We start from the raw sequence: 18,935 nt of genomic DNA, 5'->3' as shown, positions 1-18,935 counted from the left end.
CTTCCTACACTAGAAAAATGAATGAGCTGGGAAAAAATGATTGGAATTAACTAAGTGGTAATCCTGGAACTAGACTGGACATCTAGGACAACTGCAGGAGTGCCTAGAAAATGAGAGGCTGCTGAGAGGCAGCATTTGTAGGTGAAAGTGTGAACCAGCAATTGCCCCATTCCTCAGCCCCGTGGCAGCAACTGAAAACCACAAAAGTTGCCAAAATGTAATTCACACTCAGTGAGCAGCAGACTGGGTACAGGGAAGCAGAGGAACTCTTGTCCTCCAAAACTTGTCCTCCAAAACTGGGGGATCCCTGAGGGACCAACTTTGATTGCATTGGTTTTGACCCTCTATACAACAGTGATTTCAGGCCTAACACCTGGATCCATCCAGAGGTACAAACATTGCACCTTCTTTGGCTGTTTTGTTTTGTTTTATTCCTTCATTGTGTGGGCTTTTCCTGGTCTGGCAGATCCTTGAAGGCCCAGGATACTGGCCTTGCTTTAGTCCTCTCCATAGTGGTGTCCTTCCTTCCACCGACATCCATGGAGAAGAAGTACGCTTTTTTTGTTGGTTTTCATTGCATCAGGTGTGGGTGGTTTTTAGTCTGGCAGATACCTGAGGGTCTGGTGCAAATGTTAGCCTTGTTTTTGGCCCTCTGGGTAGCAACAACTTCTTCCTTCATACAAGCATCCACTTGGAAATAAAAGCCAGTGAACCTTTTTTATTCCATTTGTTTTCTTTCTTTTATGGGTGGGTGTTCCTTAGTCTGGTGGATCTCTGAGGAACTAGGGGACACTAACTTATGTTTTGGCTCTCTAGCAGCATAGCTTCTGTCCTCTCACCAATATCTGCCTGGATGTAAAGAACTAGTGCATCCATCTTTTTGGTGGGGTTTCTTTACTTCTCTTGCCTATATTGTTTTTCTTGGTGGTTCCCTGAGGTCTCACACAGAAACTTATCTCCCTTGGTTTCAGCCCTGTAGTCAATAGCAGCTTCTGGCCTTACATCAGTTTTTTTTTGTTGTTGTTGTTGTTGCTTGGTGTTTTCTTTCTTTGTGTGTGTGTGTGCATGTGTATGTTTGGTCTAGAAGTTCTCTAAAGCATAAGAAGAGATGCTGGCCTAGGTTGTGATCCAGACAGCAGCAGCTTTTGGCTTCCCAACAGCACGTAAAAAGAGGCTTGGAGGGGCAGTTCAACTTCTTTTTCCTTTCTTATGTGTGTGTATTGGTGGATTTGTCTCTTTGTTACTACTTTTTTTCCTTCATTCTCTTTCCTTTTTGTTCTTTTTTTTTTCCTTTCTTTTTCCCCTAATTCTTGGTTTGGCAGACTGAGGAGTGTGAGAATTAGATTTCCAGAATGTTCATAATATAATACTCAGACTGTCCAGTTATCAACAAAAAATTATAAAACATACAAGGATATAGGAATCTACAGTCTAATTACAGTGGAAAAAAAAGAATTTGATGGCAAATATTCTTCAGGAAGACCAGTCTCTGAAATTACTAATCAAAGATCTTAAATCAATTGTCTTAAATAGAACCAATGAATAAAGAGCTAAAATAAATAAGGAAAATAATATACGAACAAAATGAGAGTTTCAATAATAAGATATAAATTGTAAATAAAATCCAAATGGAAAATTTGGAGATGAGAAGTACAATAATGGAAATGAAAAATTCACTAGAGGGGACCAACAGCAGAGTGGAAGAATCAGAAGAAAGGATCAGTGAATTTGAATATATGACAATTGGGATTGTTCAATCTGAGTTGTAGAACATGAAAAGAATGAAAAATAAATGAACAGAACCTGAAGAACCTATGGGATATGAAGTGTAAGAAAATATACTTCTTAGGTGTCTAAGAAGGAGAAGAGAAAGAAAAGAAGGGGTAGAAAAAAGCATTTGAATAAATAATGGAAGAAAAATTCCAAATTTCATGAAGGATATGAATCTACAAATTCAGGATCTCAGTGATCACCAGGCAGGATAAACACAGAATTTCTACACTGAGACACATTATAATTACACTGTTCAATTCCAGTGATAAAGACAGAATCTTAAAAACAGCAAGAGAGAAGTGACAAATCATATATAAGGAAACTTAAATAAGATTAACATCTGATTTCTCAATAGAGACCACAGAGGCCCATAGGCTGTGGGAGGACATATGTAAAGTGCTGAAAGAAAAAAAAAATACAGGAATAATATATATGACAGCTGTTTTTCAAAAATAAGGGTGAAATTAAGGCATTTTTGGACAAACAAAAGCTGAGGGAGTTCATTACCACAAGAATGACCTCATCAGAAATGTTAAAGGAGTCCTCCATTTTTTAAAGGAAAGGACATTAGCCAGTAACTCAAAGCTGTGTTAAGAAATAAAAACTTCCAGATTAGGTAACCATATAGGTAAATATAAATGTCCGGATAATTGCATTTTCTATTTGCAATGCTGTCTTTTATTTTTTGTTTATGTTGTAAAATTCAAATGCATAAAAATCAAGCATGAACATTTGTTACTGGGAACACAATGCATGAAGATGAAATTTGTGACAACCTAAAAGGGAGGGATAAAGAGATACCAGAAAGAGAATGTGTAGATTACTGAACAAGTTGGTATTAACAGAAACTAGATTGTAATAGATTTAGGATGTTAAATCTAATCCAACCATAAAGAAAAAAATCTAAAAATTTACAATAGGAGAATAGAAGTGATTCAAACTGGCTCATCATAAGAAAAAAAAAAAAAAAAACCTCACCTAAACGGAAAAAGAAGGCAGTAATAGAGGAAAGGATGGACAAAGAAAAGGTATTACTTGCAAAAAACGATTGCAAAATGTCAGAACTAAGTCTGTACTTAACAGTAATTAACTTAAATGTTAACTTAAACTCTCTAATCAAAAGGCAGAATGGTATAAATAAAACATGACCCAACCATGTGCTGCATACAAGGGATCCAAAGATACAAAAAGTTGAAAGGGAAAAGATAGGAAAAATATTTCATGCAAGTAGTAACCAAAAGAGACTGAGGTGAATATATTATTAGGCAAAGTAGACTTCAGAGACAAAAAGGATATTATGTATCAGCAAAAGGGGAAATCCAAAGAAGATTTAACAATTTAAAAAATATATATGCACATAACAAAAGGCCATAAAATACTTAAAACAAACAATAACAGAATTGAAGTATCAAATAGACAGTTCGACAATACCAGTTGAAGATTTTTCTTTAAAAACTACTGTAAATACTGAACAGAACATCTAGACAGAAGATAGAGAACCTGAATAATACTATAACCCAAATAGATTTAACAAACATATAGAGAATACATCACCCCAAGACAGCAAAATGCACATTCTTTTGAACTTTACATGGATCATTCTTCAGAATACACCATACTTTAGGACAAAAGAGAAGACTCACTAAAATAAAATAAAAAAAATATCAAAACCTTACAAAGTAATTCCTCTGATCATTTTGGAATGAAGCTAGAAATAAATAACGAAAGAAAACTGGGATATTTACAAATATGTCAAAATTAAAGTGTAGACACTTTAAAAATGGGTTAAAGAAGAAATTACAAGGGAAATTAGAAAATACTTAGAGATGAATGAATCTGAAGACACACATTCCAAAATTTATTGATGCAGTGAAGGTAAAACACAGTGGGAAATTCATCACTATGAACATCTATATTAAAATGAAGAAAGATGTCAAATTAATATCTTAACTTTGCATTTTGAAGAACTAGGAATAGAAGAGCAAAGTAAAACAAAAGCTAGCAGAAGGAAGAAAATAATTATGACTAGAGTGTAGGCAAAGGAAATAGAGATGGAAAACAATAGAGAGAAAAAACAAAAAAGCGTATTCTTTGAAAAAAATCATTAAAATTGACAAACCTTTAGCTAGACTAGCAAAGAAAAATAGTAAAAAGACACAAACAAAATGAACAATGAAAATGGTGATATCACTGCAGACCTTATAGCAATTTAAAAAGGATTATAAGAGAATACCATGAACAATTGTGCACTAACAAATTAGATAACGTATACAAAATGAAAAATTTCCTAGAAATAGAAAAATTACCTAAACTAACTCAAGAAGAAATAGAAAACCTCAATAAACCTATAGGAAGTACAGAGCCTGAATCAATAATCAAAAACTTTCCACCAAAGAAAAGCAATACAAGATTGCTCACTGACAGTCCCTACCAAACATTTAAAGAAGAATTAATATCAATATTTTCTCAAACTCTTCCATACAATTCAAGAAGAGAGAATACTTCCTAATTTATTCTTCGAGGCCAGAATTACCCTGATACCAAAGCCTGGTAAACACATCACCAGAAAAGAAAGTTACAGATCAATTTCCTTTATAAGCATAGATGCAAATAGCCTTAATGGAATACCATCAAAGCAAATATAACAGCATATTAAAAAGATTATATGCTATGGCGAAGTGGGATTTATCTTAAGAATGCAAGAGTAGTTCAACATATGAAAATCAGTCAATGTAATATACCACATTAATAGAAAAAGGAAAAAAAAAATGATTATCTCAATTGATGCAAGAGTAGTATTTGAAAAAATCCAGCACTATTTCTTGATAAGAACACTCAGAAAACTAGTAATAGAAGGGAACTTTCTTAATATCATAAAGGATATTTATGAAAAATCCACAGCTAGCATCATACTCAGTGGTGAATGATTGAAAGCTGACCCTCTAAGAGCGAGAACAATATGAGGGTGACTGCTTTTACCATTGCTATTCAAAATTGCACTAAAAAATCTGGCCAGATTATTAGGCAAGAAAAAGAAATAAAGTATATCCTAATTTGAAATTAAGAAGGAAAACTATCTCTAATTGTGGAAGACATGATACTATATGTAGAAAACTCAAAGGAATCTACAAGAAGATGATTAGATCTGATAAATGAGTTCAACAAAGTGGCAGAGTATACGATCAACACCCCCAAATTAATTATGTTCCTATACAGTAGCAATGAACAATCTAAAGAGGAAATTAAGAAAATAATTCCATTTAAAATAGTATATAAATATGAAATATCAAGGAATAAATTTAATCGATATAAAAGACTTGTATACCGAAAACTATAAAACACAGCTCAATGAAATTAAAGAAGACCTAAATAAATGGAAAGAGTTTCCATGTTGATGGATTGAAAGCATAATTATTAAGATATCAAAATTAGGGAAGCGGACTTGTCCCAATGGATAGGGCATCCGCCTACCACATGAGAGGTCCGCGGCTCAAACCCCAGGCCTTCTTGACCCGTGTGCGCTGGCCCATGCTCAGTGCTGATGCACGCAAGGAGTGCCCTGCCACGAAGGGGTGTCCCCCGTGTAGGGGAGCCCCACATGCAAAGAGTGTGCCCCATAAGGAGAGCTGCCCAGCACGAAAGAAAGTGCAGCCTGCCCAAGAATGGTGCCGCACACACGGAGAGCTGACACAACAAGATGATGCAACAAAAAGAACACAGATTCCTGGTGCCGCTGATAAGGATAGAAGCAGTCACAGAAGAACACACAGTGAATGCATGCAGAGAGCAGACAACTGGGTCGGTGGGGGGGTGGGGGGGGGCAGGAAGGTGAGAGAAATAAGTTTTAAAAAATAAATCTTAAAAAAAAGATGATATCAAAATTACCCAAAGAGATCTACAGATTCAATGCAATCCCTATAAAAATTCCAGCAGCCTTTTTTTTTTTTCAGAAATGGAAAAACTGATTATCAAATTCATGTGGGACTCGAAGAGACCCTTAATACCGAAAACCATTTTGAAAAGAAAAATAGTGTTAGAGGGCTCATACTTCCTGATTTCAAATTGTACAATGAAGCTATAGTAATCAATACAGTGCAGTACTGGTTTAAAGATATACAAATAGAACAACAGTACAGAATTGAAACTTCAGAAATAGACCTATACTTCCATGACTCATTGAGTTTTGATAATGGTGCTAAGTACATGAGGTAGGGAAATAATAGTCTTTTTAATAATTGATCCTGGGAAAACTGGATAGCCACATGGGAAAAAATGAGTTAGATCCCTACTTCATGACACATACAAAAATCAACTCAAAATCAATGACCTAAATATAAGAGCTAAAATTACAAACATCTTAGAAGAAAACTTAGGGGCAAATCTTCAAGTCCTGGGATTTAGCAATGGATTTTTATATTTGACACCAAAAGCACAAGCAACAGAAGAAACAATAAATAAATTTGATTTAATCAAAATTAAAACCTTTCATGTATCAAAGGAAGTTATCCAAAGATTAGAAAGAAATTCTACAGAATAGAAAATATTTGCAAACCAAATATTGGATAAGGGCATAATATTCAGAATATAAAAAGAAATCCTACACTGAAACAACAAAAAGACAAACAACCAAATGAAAAATGGGCAAAGGAGTTTAATAGCCATTTCTCTAAAGATATGTAAATAGCCAATAAGAATATGAATAGATACTCAACAGTACTAGCCATTATGGATATGCAAATCAAATCCTTAATGAGATACCACCTCATGACCACAAAGATGGCTATCATTTTTTCTTTACAAAAGGAAAAAACAAGTGTTAGAGAGGATGCAGAGACACTGGAAATTTAGAGCATTATTTGTGGTAATGTAAAATGGTGTAACCACCATGGAAAGAAATATGACAGATCCTCAAAAAATTAACTATAGAATTACCATAGGACAAGGCAATTGCACATCTAGGAATATGTTTTTAAAAAAGTGAAAGCAGGGTCTCAAACAGATACATGTGCACCAGTATTTATGGCAGCATTGTCCACAATAGTAAAAAGGTGAAAACAACTGACATATCCATGGGCAAACAAAATGTGAAACATATACACAATGGAATAATATTTGGCCATAAGAAAGAACGGAGTAATGAGATATGTTGTAACTTGGAAGAATCCTGAAAACATGCTCAATGAAATAAGTAGAGTATATCGGACAAATACTATATGATATCATCTATTAGTGGTGACTAGAAATAGTAAGTTCACAGAGATAGAATGTAGATTGGAGGTTACTGGGGGATGGGGAGTATGTATTTGGAAAAAGTGGGTGAATTTTATGTAATATAAATTATATTTCAATAAAGCTGTTAAAAATTATCTAAGCCTTCTCTGTGCCCTATAGGACTATATTGAATTTGGACACTTCAAAACTTGGAATTTGAGGAGCTTTTACTCATTCCACCTATTCATCATAAAAGCGTCCTTCCTGTTCCTTGAACATGCCAAGTCTTTGTCTTTAATGATCACTTCCTCTGAAACACTATTCTCTTGATAGTTTCATGGCTAGTTTTTGTCATCACTCCGATCTCAGCTTACATATCTCCTCAGAGAGGACTTCTCTCACTACACACATGCTAGTGGTGATCCCTGCAGCCCCTGAAATCACTCTTTATCATATTATCTTCTTTGTGATATAGTACTTATTTGAAATCATTTATTTTTATGTGTTTTAAATTAATAACAAAATATAACACATTGCCTGATCTCCCACTAGATCATAAACTTCATGAGCTGCAAGACTTTGTCTATTTATCACTGTATCCCACTGGCTAATATGATACCTGGCATAGTAGGTGTTTATTGAATATTTTTAAATGGATAAGTATATCCATATACACTGACCACAATGGATTAAGAGTGAATCAATATAATATGAACTGTTTTATAAATTACATTTTAAAGGATAAACAACATTGGTATTTTCCTAATGGGTATATTAATAAATAGGAAGAATTGCACAAAAAGTCAAAACATACCTAGGTTTAAACTGAAGACCAGTTTGGCTTTTTTCAGTTCCAGAGTAATGTAATCTCCTTGCTGTCCTTCTCCATGCAAGATAACCCCTTCACTTTCGGAAGTTTTAAATTTCAAGGCAATGACGTCTTTCAGTGTTTTCATCTTTTTGTTCCTGAATCTATATGGTAACACAACATGACCATCAAAGTTGATAACATCAGCCCCTAAAAGAGGAAATAAGTAAAATAGGGTTCAATTATTGTATGCTGCCATCCAGTGTGAAGTATATCCTTTTCAAATGGGTGTCTGCAGAAAATAAATGAAAATTAAAGAAGAGTTTTTCTTGAGAAATCTAGAGTCCCGGTTTCTTATTCTATTTCTTATTTTGGTTTATTGTGTATCCTGAAGGAGAGTAAAGGAAATTGTGATAAAGAATGATCACAGAAATTTTTACCCCTATAAAATCTTACTTAAATTATAATGTAAATAACATAAGTCAAATAATGTGCTACATGCTTCAAATTCTCACTTAGGAATTTGGAGTTAAGTGGAAAAACATACAATTCTTAATCCTTAAAGGGAATTTAGGATTTTAATGTTTTCTTGAGAATAATTCTTCATAATTTTTAGTATATATTTTGTTCATGGGCTTGTTTTTCTTTGACATAAGAATGGCAGCATTAAAAATTCACTGTTCAATGGTATACTCATTTCTTAACACATTTTTTATATCCCACTACATTTTAATAAATTTTGTAGTAATACTCAGAATACACAACTAACTGAACTTTAGGATGCTCCTTTAATATTTGTTCAGAGGCATGATAACTGTCTCAAATTCCTTTCAGCTCCTTGAATTTATAACAGAGAATTGGGTGTCAATGTTTTCCAAAATTCTGAACATTGTTATCCTCATATATCCAGACATGAGTTAAAAGATCAAATACCATGAGTATATACATTCTAATTTGAATTGAAGGTATTACATTGACATACTATAAATATATAACGTTTTTGGAAGTATGGAAAATAATATTACCATTTTTATATACAAGTGAATGAGGGTATTAGTTTCATAACTGCTACTTATTCACACTAGAGATGCAAAATGCAATAAACTTATTTCTTAGGCACTACTGTACAATGGCTTTGCAATTTATGTCATGGCTCAAAGAGGAATTGTAACCACTCCAATCAAATTTTTAGTAGAAGTACAAGCTTGGTTACCAGTATTGGATATTATCATTAAAAATATTTTTAACATTAATTTCTTTTAACTTTTATGTTTTAAATCATTGGAAACCTAGTTGAACTAGATAGCTCTAATTACTTCAGAATTGCAAGCTTGGATGAAATTGGCCTCTTGGTTTTGGGCAGGATCTGGCTAAGAACTCCACAGGGAGATATACAGTAAGTTTAAAACCTGTCAGAGAAATATTTTCACATTTCATATACTAGTTCTCTGGCATTTGTGGTCTTCAGTTACCACAGGGAATACTTTGGTTGGCCTTGTAACTGGAGCACACTCTCTGATAAATTCCACACCATGGAATGCACTAATTGCAGAGCTGCCCTAGCATTTCTTTTAAAAAAATATTTTTTTTCTCTTTACCTGCTATTACAAGCTTTTGCTCTTGTTATATAATTCTATGAAGTTGAATTGTTATGAATACAGTTATTTCTGACATTATTTAAAATTAAATCTAAGTTTTCTTTTCAAATCACTGATGGCTTTCACTTGCTTTTAAAAAATATTTATCCCATTCTCACAAACAAATATTTACATTTTTAAAGTAATGAACTATTAAGTAATATTTTGGAGATGGCACATTCTAAAATTTTAAGAAAGGAAAATATAACTTTGAGCTTTAAATTTTAATTCTTATTTTCAATTCTTTATGGCCCACACAAAGACTTTCTTAATCAACAGAATTCTGTTCTCTGCAACTGTGAATCACAGAGCTTTATTTTACTATGTTGGGGGAAAAAATCAACCATTAAATCTTGACTTTTGCTAATACTGCAAAACCAATTAGACTTTAGCTTAATCATCTATGCTGTCACAGCTGAATTCCAATTGCAAAATCTTTATCATTTGTAGGAGATAAAAGTGAGACAAAGGGGGATCTCATTTTTACATCCCACGTGGAATTTCTAAACCAGCAGTTGATAGAAATGACTTTTTGTCTTGAAAAGTGAATAAGCTGAAGTCAGAGGGAGTAAATTCTAGAATCTAGACAGTACCTTTGCAGTCAATTTCATATCACTGACAGTTAATAATAGACCATTTTTATGCACTTTTGGCATATATTAATTGATATAAAATATTTTCCACTCATCTTTCAGGAAGTAATAAGCTTAGATAGGGAACAAAATTCACCTCTACTATATTTTCTCTTAAAACCAAAACCATACTCAGGACCCAGAACAGGAATAGTCACTTACGCAAATGTTGATGCCTCTCTGCCTACTTTTAGGGCAATAGAAAAAAAGTGACAGAAAGGATGGGCATGGTTTAGTTCTTTAGTCAGTTCTAGGGCATTAATAAAAACAGGAAGAAAAGGTATTCTTGTGGACAAATCTCTGCTTACAAATATTAAGGAGTCAGTAGTCAGCCGGGCAACTGCTAAAATGCTCTGCAAGCTAGATCTCCCATATTATGAAATCAAAGTTAGTCTTACATGAATGGGTTAAATTCTTCCAAAGTATCAGCATTTTCTCATGTGTATGTGATCTTAGAACTAACTTAGAGATTATAAAATTCCTGGAAATAATATATGATATATAATTTACACATAATCACATATCACACTTTTAAAACAGTGTGAGATACTGTGAAATAATGGAAATAACATCTGTCAGAGTTTAGTTCTATTTCCTGCAAAAATACATTAAAATTTCATTTGACACCTAATAATATGTTGTGCTTGTTTTGGGACAAGTCACTTTTTCCCCCTATTACCCTGATTGCTTATCATTCCCTAGAATTAAGTTTTCTATGCAGTGATTAAATATGTATGGTTGAACTGTTTAAGCAATCTGAACAACAATAATGGCTAGTCAAAAAGTGAATGCAAAATCATAGTGTTCCCACAATTTTGTTTCTAACAATAACTCAGAGAACTGGTGATGTGCCCAATTCATCAAAGCATCATGGTGGAGAAGGCAGTATTTCATTGCTTTTTTTAAAATTTTATTGTTACTTGGTCTTTACTTTTTGAATTTAGACAAAATATTTTCGAGAAGTCTTTACCATAAAAATATATTAATAGTTTAAAAATTCCCTTGCTATATTTTATTTTACTACAAATGTAATATATGATTATTGCTACAAAGAAATTAAACAATACAGAAATATAGAATGTAGAAAATCAATATCTTTCCACAACAGATCACCAATGATAATGGGTAATGAATCAGTGCATATTCTTCTGGATTTTATTCATTTACCTACATATCTATCCATCTATCCAATGGATGGAATAACCTATATGTATTACATTATTATATATACATGCTTATATATTATCTCTATTATATAACATTTTGCATTTATGCATAAATGAACTGTATATTATCTCTATAACTTTCTCTATAGATTTATTCAGAGAGAAACATACCATTTCATTTTTTCGTGTTCCAAAATGTGGAATGAATGTTTGACTTTTAGGGGATATATGGTTTATAATGTAGGAAAATTGTATGTTTTAAATAAATAATATGTTTTATTGACTTTCATGATCCAAGGCACCTCTAAAAGTGAGAATATATATAAATTGAATCTGTAAATGAACAAATTTATGTGGGAAAAAAGTTATTTGAATATAGAATTCCAAAGTAAACAAGAACTCAAGAATTACTTTTATTTTCTTTTTTGTTTTTCAAGAATTACTTTTAATCTTTTGGTTTTTCATAAAAATTATTTACCTACCTGTAAATGATTTAAGAGTAATGGGAAGGTACAAAAATAAAAATTAGCGTTTTCCTGAAATAACCTCTGATAAGACACTATTTCTCACCATTTTAATTTTCATATGTAGAATGTGTACGTATACACATAAATATGGGTTGGAGATCTTATCATATTCCCCACCAAATACCAATTCAGGTCCCAACCCCTGGTTCAGTAAGTGTGAACCCATTTGTAAATAAGAACTTAGAAGATGTTATTAGTTAAGGTAGGCCTAAACCGCATGATGATGGGCCTTAATCCAATATGGCTGAAATCCTTATAAGCAAAGGAAATTCATCATGAAAGGAGAAAGCAGGGAGGCAGCTAGAAGTCAGTAGAGCACAGGAGAGAAAGAAGGAGACATAGCCAAGAATCCCAAGGATCACTGTCAGTCCCAGAATGCTACAGTCTCTTGCAGACACCTGATTTTGGACTTCTAGACTCAAAGTTGTGAGCCAATAAATTCCCAGTTTAAGCCAATCCATTTTATGGTACTTAATGATTGCAGCCAGTTTTGTGTTTGGTTTTTGTTAATTAACTTCTTTTTTTCACCTCGAAATTGTTTTTTCTCCAAAACAGGACTTTAATTGGCAATAATATACCATCATTTGGGTGTCCAATATATTCAGTAAGAATTGTTGATTTGTTTTCTTTTTAAAATACTCTTTATTTGGGAATAATTTGAGATTTAGGGCAAAGATGCAAAGATAGCACAGAGAACTCCTATATGTTCATTACCTAGTGTGATAGGCTAATGTGTCATCTTGGCCAGGTGATGGTGCCCAGTTATTTGATCAAGCAACCACTGGGCCAATCATCATACAAGGACATTTCATAGACCTTAATCATGAGTGCGTTGATAACATTGATAGCTGGTTATATCTACAATCAACTGAGGAGATTGCCATCAGCAATGAGTGATGTCTCATCCAATCAGCTGAAGGCCTTAAAAGGAGAAGTGATTTCAGCATTCAGAGAGAGAATTACAGTCTCTATTTCAGATAGCCAGCATCTCCTGGGAAGTCATCAAGGACCTTCATCAGAGTGCCTGGTTTGCAGTCTGCCCTAAGGAATTTGGATTTGTGCATCTCCATGGTCACATAGACAATTTCATAAAATCTCATACTATTTACAGATATCTCCTGTTGGTTCTGTTTCCCTAGGGAACTCTAAGACACCTATGTTCTGCTAATGATAACATTTCATATAACCATGGGACATTTGTCAAAACTAAGAAATTAACATAGCTAAACTACACACTTATTTGGATTTCATCTTTTGTATTTTTTATGCTAATGTCCTTTTCCTGTTCTAGGATCCCACATTGCATTTAATCATGATATCTCCTTAATATCCTCTAATCTGTGACAGTTTCTCAGTCTTTCATGACGTTGGCATTTTGGAAGAGTACTGATCAGAATGGTCCTCCTTTCATGTTTATCTGATACCTTGATTTGATTATACAGGTGGGATTTGTGATTGGGAAGAGTACTATAGAGTTGTGGTATCCTCATCACTTTATACTGGGGTGCATGATAGAAACATTACTTATCACTAGTGATGTTGGTTAGGTGCTGTCTGCTAGATTTTTCACCTGAAAAGTAACTATTCTGTCTTTCCACCCTCTATAGTTTGGAAGTAAGTAGCCAAGTCCTCAAGGGGAAGGGAATTAAGTTCTACCTCCTGGAAGGGGAGTATCTCTATATTATTTGGAATTATTTTGTGAGGAAGATTTGGCTCTTCTCTCCTATTTATTTATATATTCAACTCTTTATATCAGTATGGGTTTATGGATATTTATTTTATTTGGATTTAATCCATTTTTAGTGTTATCCATGTTGTTACAGATTTGGTCTTTAGAAACTCTTTCAGGTTTTCTCCAGTGTCCTTTTGGCATGCCCCCATCTTCCTCTCTCTCTCTTTCACTCTCTCATTCTCTTGTGCTCTCTTGCTTTCTAGCACTACAATGTGCTCTAAGCATATCTTGCATTTTCTTCACTCTGGCCTTAGAATGAGCCATTTCTCTAAAGAGCCTCATTTCTTTTATTTTAGAGAAGTATTGAGAAGCTTAAAAATTTTTTGTTTTGCTTTGCTTTTTATAATTTTTTCCTACATGATGCACCAATAATGTTTTCTTTGCTATTTTATTGTAATCATGAAAAAGGTTAATAGCCTTATTTTATTCTACCACAAGTTTCTGTGAAAAAAAATTTAAAACATATTTAACTTATTTCCTCAAATTATCATTGTCAATGATCAAAGTTTTATCTATTTAAGAAAAAGGATTCTTATTCTTCATATTCTTCCTTCCTTTTACTCAAAATAATATTTTGGATCACATAATTTGTAGCATCACATTCAGCATATTATTGCAACTTTTTGCATCATCTGACTCCTTGTATAAGAATTAAATTTGGTATTTGCATTAATTTTTTAAGAGAGCAATTTGGCATTTCTTTTTTTAAAAAATGAATCTTTAGATTACATAAATATTACATCAGAAATAGGGATTCCCATATACTCCACCCCTCCCCCACTTTCCCAAATTAACAACATCTGTCATTAGTGTGGTACATTCGTTACAATTATAGTTTACACTTTGTCCTGCATAATTTTGTAGGTTTTGACAAAACGTATGGTGACCTGTCTCCATCATTGCAATGTCATGCAGAACAACTCCAATGTCCCAGAAATGTCCCATGTTACACCTTTTCTTTCCTGTCCCTCTCAGAACCTTTAGTGGCCACTGTCCTTGTATCAATGATATTCCATTGCTAGAATAATCGTAAGTCTGCTTTAGTCCATAGTAGCTTTCCCCCCCTTACGTTTGTTCATTCCTCAACCTTGAGGATTTGGGGATGATGATGCCCACCCTGACTTCAATTGAGAGAGCGTTTAGATCCCACGGGGCAGATCGATGTAAATATATTGTTTACAGTTGCAAACACTCTCTGCTTCCTGGGATGGGCATTGTCCATCAGCAACCTTTTGTTAGCTGTCCCAGGTGAATCCGATGAACCGGTGAGTAAGTGTTGCAACTGTGCTGAGATTCAGTGCTCAACTGGCATATGAACAGACCAAAGATTTTAGACTCTGGGTCATATATTTAACAAGGAAAGTGCTAATTACAGGTTCAAATAAAAGGGGCAGTAAAGCCATGTGTAGGGAAATTATAAATGAGTCTAACTCTTTTAAATTGGGGAGGATATATTCCAAAGTAAGGGTATTGAATTCCTGAGTTTGTCTACCCTGCTTCTAGTGTCCAGATGTCTCTAGGGCCCTCAGAAGCCCTGCTGTTTGAGGCCTTGTTTACTGTGGTAGCCCCTGCAATCCTGCTGAGACATGCATAAGTGTAACCTCTGGAATAACCTCCCAAGAGATGGGCATGCATTAATTTTTAACAAATTATTTACAATGTAATTTTAATGATATTAATATATACAGATAATTGTGTAAATATAGTTCTGCATTTAAAGTTTCAATATACACCCAGAAGTTGTTTTAAGTCATGTGTCCTTAATCTTATGGTAATTTCAATGATTCATTATCTATGTGTTTGTCTTTAAGCAGCTTTTTAAAATGGAGGTATACATGGATGGTACATATTCTGGTTGGAATACCTTGTTGCCAATTTACAAAACACAAAATAAAATAAAATAAAATAAAATGTTAGATATAGAAATATTGGGTTACAACTCAAAATTCTGTAGCCTACCCTATTTTTCTCCTTAAAAAAATTTAAGTGCAGTACATAAACATAAATATATAGGTCAATTAATTATCACAAACTTAACAACCATGTACACACCACTCGGTTCACAAATACCATCTTGTCAGAACTCCAGAAACCTCCTTGTTTCTCCTCCTAATCAATACCTTCTCCATCTGTTCTGGTTTCCTAGGTCGCTTGAGCAAATACCATGAAATGGGTCAGGTTAAACAATAGGAATTTATTTGCTCATGGTTTGAGGCAAGGAAAAATCCAAGTCAAGGCGTCATCAAGGTGATGCTTTCTTACTGAAGACTGTGGCCTTCTGGAGCTGACACCATAATTCTTGGTTTTTATCTTGTCACATGACAAGGCACATTGTGGCGTTTCCTCGTCTCTCCCTTCTCATCCAGGTTCCATTGATGTTCAGCTTCCTGCTTCTTCTGGTTCTCTCTCTCTCTGTCTGAATTTCATTCAAGTTACAAAGGATTCAGTAATAGGATTAAGACCCATCCTAATTGAGCTGGACCACACCTTAACTGAAGTAACCTCATCAAAAGGTTCTACTTACAAGAAGTTCACATCCAAACAAATGGATTAGATTTAATAATATGTTTTTCTGGAGTACGTACAGCTTCACAACACCTTCTGGAAGTCAAATATTATCCAGAATTCCAGTTTTATAGTTTAGTTTTGTCCAACTGGGGACTGAATATAAATGAAATAATATATATATTTTAGGAGGTACTGGGGATTGAACCCAGGACCTCGTACATGGGAAGCAGGCTCTCAACCACATGAGCTACACCTGCTCCCAGGAATCATATTTAATGTATTGCTCTGCACATGGATTTTTTCATTCAATATTTTGCGTTTTAGATTCATCCATCTTTTTCAGTGTGAATCTGCAGCTGATTTCCATTTCACTGCTATGACATTCTATCATTATACCACAATTGATTCCTTCTATTCCACATTTCTGTTAAATATTATGTAACAGTGGAATTGAAGATCATGAGGTGCAAGTAAGATTGGCAGAGTAGATACAATGCAATATTGGGGACATACTTTCGCAAAAAAGTTATACATTTTTTAATTTGAAAGTTAAATTTAACTTTGTTTACTGTATTTGTGTATATGAAACCTGGCAACTCTAGGTTTAAGTATCTTCACATTTACTAGATGCTACCAAAATTTTGTCCAATTTTCATTTCTACTGGCCTTGTTTTAGATCTCTCTTGACTCCAAATCTTCCAAATATTTGATAATAATATATTTTGAATTTTCATTGGCCTGATGACTGAGGAGGATGGACATCTTTTCTTAAGTTGGTTACCAATTTGGATACCCACTTTAATGAAATGTCTGTTCAAGTCTCCTGTGCAATTTAAGATTTGATTGTCTCCCTTTTTCTTATTTGTTTATAGGGGTTCTTTACAAACTTGATTTAAGAGTCCTTTGTTAGTGATATATGTGGAAAAAATCTTCTTTGACTCTATGGCATGCAATTTCATTCCCCTGACAGTGTTTTTTGATAAACAGAAGTTACTTATTGTAATTTACTCTAATTTATTGTCTTCCATATCCTATTGTACTTTTAAGAAGCTCTCTTTAAACTAAATGAAAGCAACCATTCTCTCATATTATCTTTTAGTAACTTTGTTTCACATTTTACATTCAGATCTAAAAAGCTTGAAATTTATTTTGGGGTTAGTGTGAGATAGAGGATAAGTTTCATTTTTTGCCCATAATGGATATCCACTTATTCAAACCCTATTTTTGAAAAATAATATAATTTTCCCATATTTCTGCAGAGCCACACTACTATAAATTAAATATCCATTGATGAGTAGGTTGATTTCTGGACTCTGTAGTCTATTTCATTCGTTTCTTTACCTGTCCTGGTACCAAGTACCACACAACCTTACTTTCAATAGCTTTATAATTCTTGACATGTAAAATAAAACTTCCTATTTTGTTCTTCATCTTCAACAATGTCTTGACTATTCTCTAATGCACTTTCATATAAGTTTTAAAATTGGTCTGTCAATTTGTAAAACCCAAAACTTGATGTAAAAATTTTATTTGGAACTGCAATTGCTCCCCAGTACAATATTGAATAAAAGGGATGACACAGACTACTTTTGTATTTTCCTATTCTCAAAGGGAAAGTTTACAAAATTTCATCATTTAGGATGATGTTTACTATAGGACTTTTGTAGATATACTTTATCAGTCATTGTACTAGTCAGGCAAAAGTGTGCTGATGCAAAACACCAGAAATAGGTTGGTTTTTTTTATAAAGGGTATTTTTGGGGCATAGTAGCTTACAGATATCAGTCCATAAAGCATAAGTTACTTCCCACACCAAAATCTATTTTCATATGTTGGAGCAAGATGGCTGTGGAAGTCTGTGAGGGTTCAGGCTTCCTGGGTTCCTCCCTCCCTGGGGCTTGCTTCTCTTTCCTCTGTGTACTTACTTCCTGGGGATCCAGCTTAAAGCTTCAGCATCAAACTCCAGTGTCAAAATTCCAACATCAAAAACCCTCGCATGAAAATCTCCAACTCTGGGAAACGGACTTGGCCCAGTGGTTAGGGTGTCCGTCTACCACATGGGAGGTCCGCGGTTCAAACCTCAGGCCTCCTTGACCCGTGTGGAGCTGGCCCATGTGCAGTGCTGATGCGCGCAAGGAGTGCCGTGCCACGCAGGGGTGTCCCCTGTGTAGGGGAGCCCCATGCGCAAGGAGTGCACCTGTGAGGAGAGCCGCCCAGCGCGAAAGAAAGTGCAGCCTGCCCAGGAATGGCGCTGCCCACACTTCCCGTGCCACTGACGACAACAGAAGCGGACAAAGAAACAAGACAACAAGACGCAGCAAAATAGACACAGAGAACAGACATGGGGGGGGAGGGGGAGAGGGGAGGGGGAGAGGGGAGGGGGAGGGGGAGAGGGGAGGGGGGAGGGGGAGAGGGGAGGGGGGAGGGGGGATTAAATAAATAAATAAAAATCTTTTAAAAAAAAAGAAAATCTCCAACTCTGTCTCTTGCCATGCCTTTTATCTGTGAGTCCCCACCTACGTTCGTGGGTGGGAACTTGAAGCCCTAATGACATGGCCCAATCAAAGCCTTAATCATAACTCAATCATGCCTAGTAATAGACCAGATTACAAACATAATCCAATATCTATTTTTGGAATTTGTAACGATATCAAACTGCTACAGTTATTTAATTCTATTCCTTTGCTGAGATTTAGCATTAATAGATTTTGAATTTAATCAATATTTTCCTGATCTAGTGAATTGTTATGATAGTTCTCCTTATTCTGTTAACATGGTAAATTATATTGCTTGAAATCTGAATGTTGTACAAACCAGTCATTCCTGAATTAAACCTATCATTGTTCTTGATGTTTCATGACTTATAATTTTGCTGTATTTGTGCTACTAATATTTTGTTTAGGATTTGTTTTACATGTTTGTTAGTGAGAGTGTGCTGTGT

General features: G+C 34.4%; 1 protein-coding gene across 1 annotated transcript in view; it reads right to left on the bottom strand.

Annotated features, from left to right (window-relative positions):
* Window positions 1–18,935, bottom strand: part of CNTNAP2 (contactin associated protein 2) — a 2,351,919-nt gene that overhangs the window by 1,349,698 nt on the left and 983,286 nt on the right. The window contains exon 5 of the mRNA XM_058297514.2: window positions 7,799–8,002. Within this exon, the coding sequence (XP_058153497.1) occupies window positions 7,799–8,002 (204 nt within the window). The remainder of the gene's footprint in view (window positions 1–7,798; window positions 8,003–18,935) is intronic.

This window comes from Dasypus novemcinctus, chromosome 5 (assembly GCF_030445035.2).
Source record: "Dasypus novemcinctus isolate mDasNov1 chromosome 5, mDasNov1.1.hap2, whole genome shotgun sequence".
NCBI classification, from domain to species: domain Eukaryota; kingdom Metazoa; phylum Chordata; class Mammalia; order Cingulata; family Dasypodidae; genus Dasypus; species Dasypus novemcinctus.
This window is presented reverse-complemented; position numbering and strand designations above follow the sequence as displayed.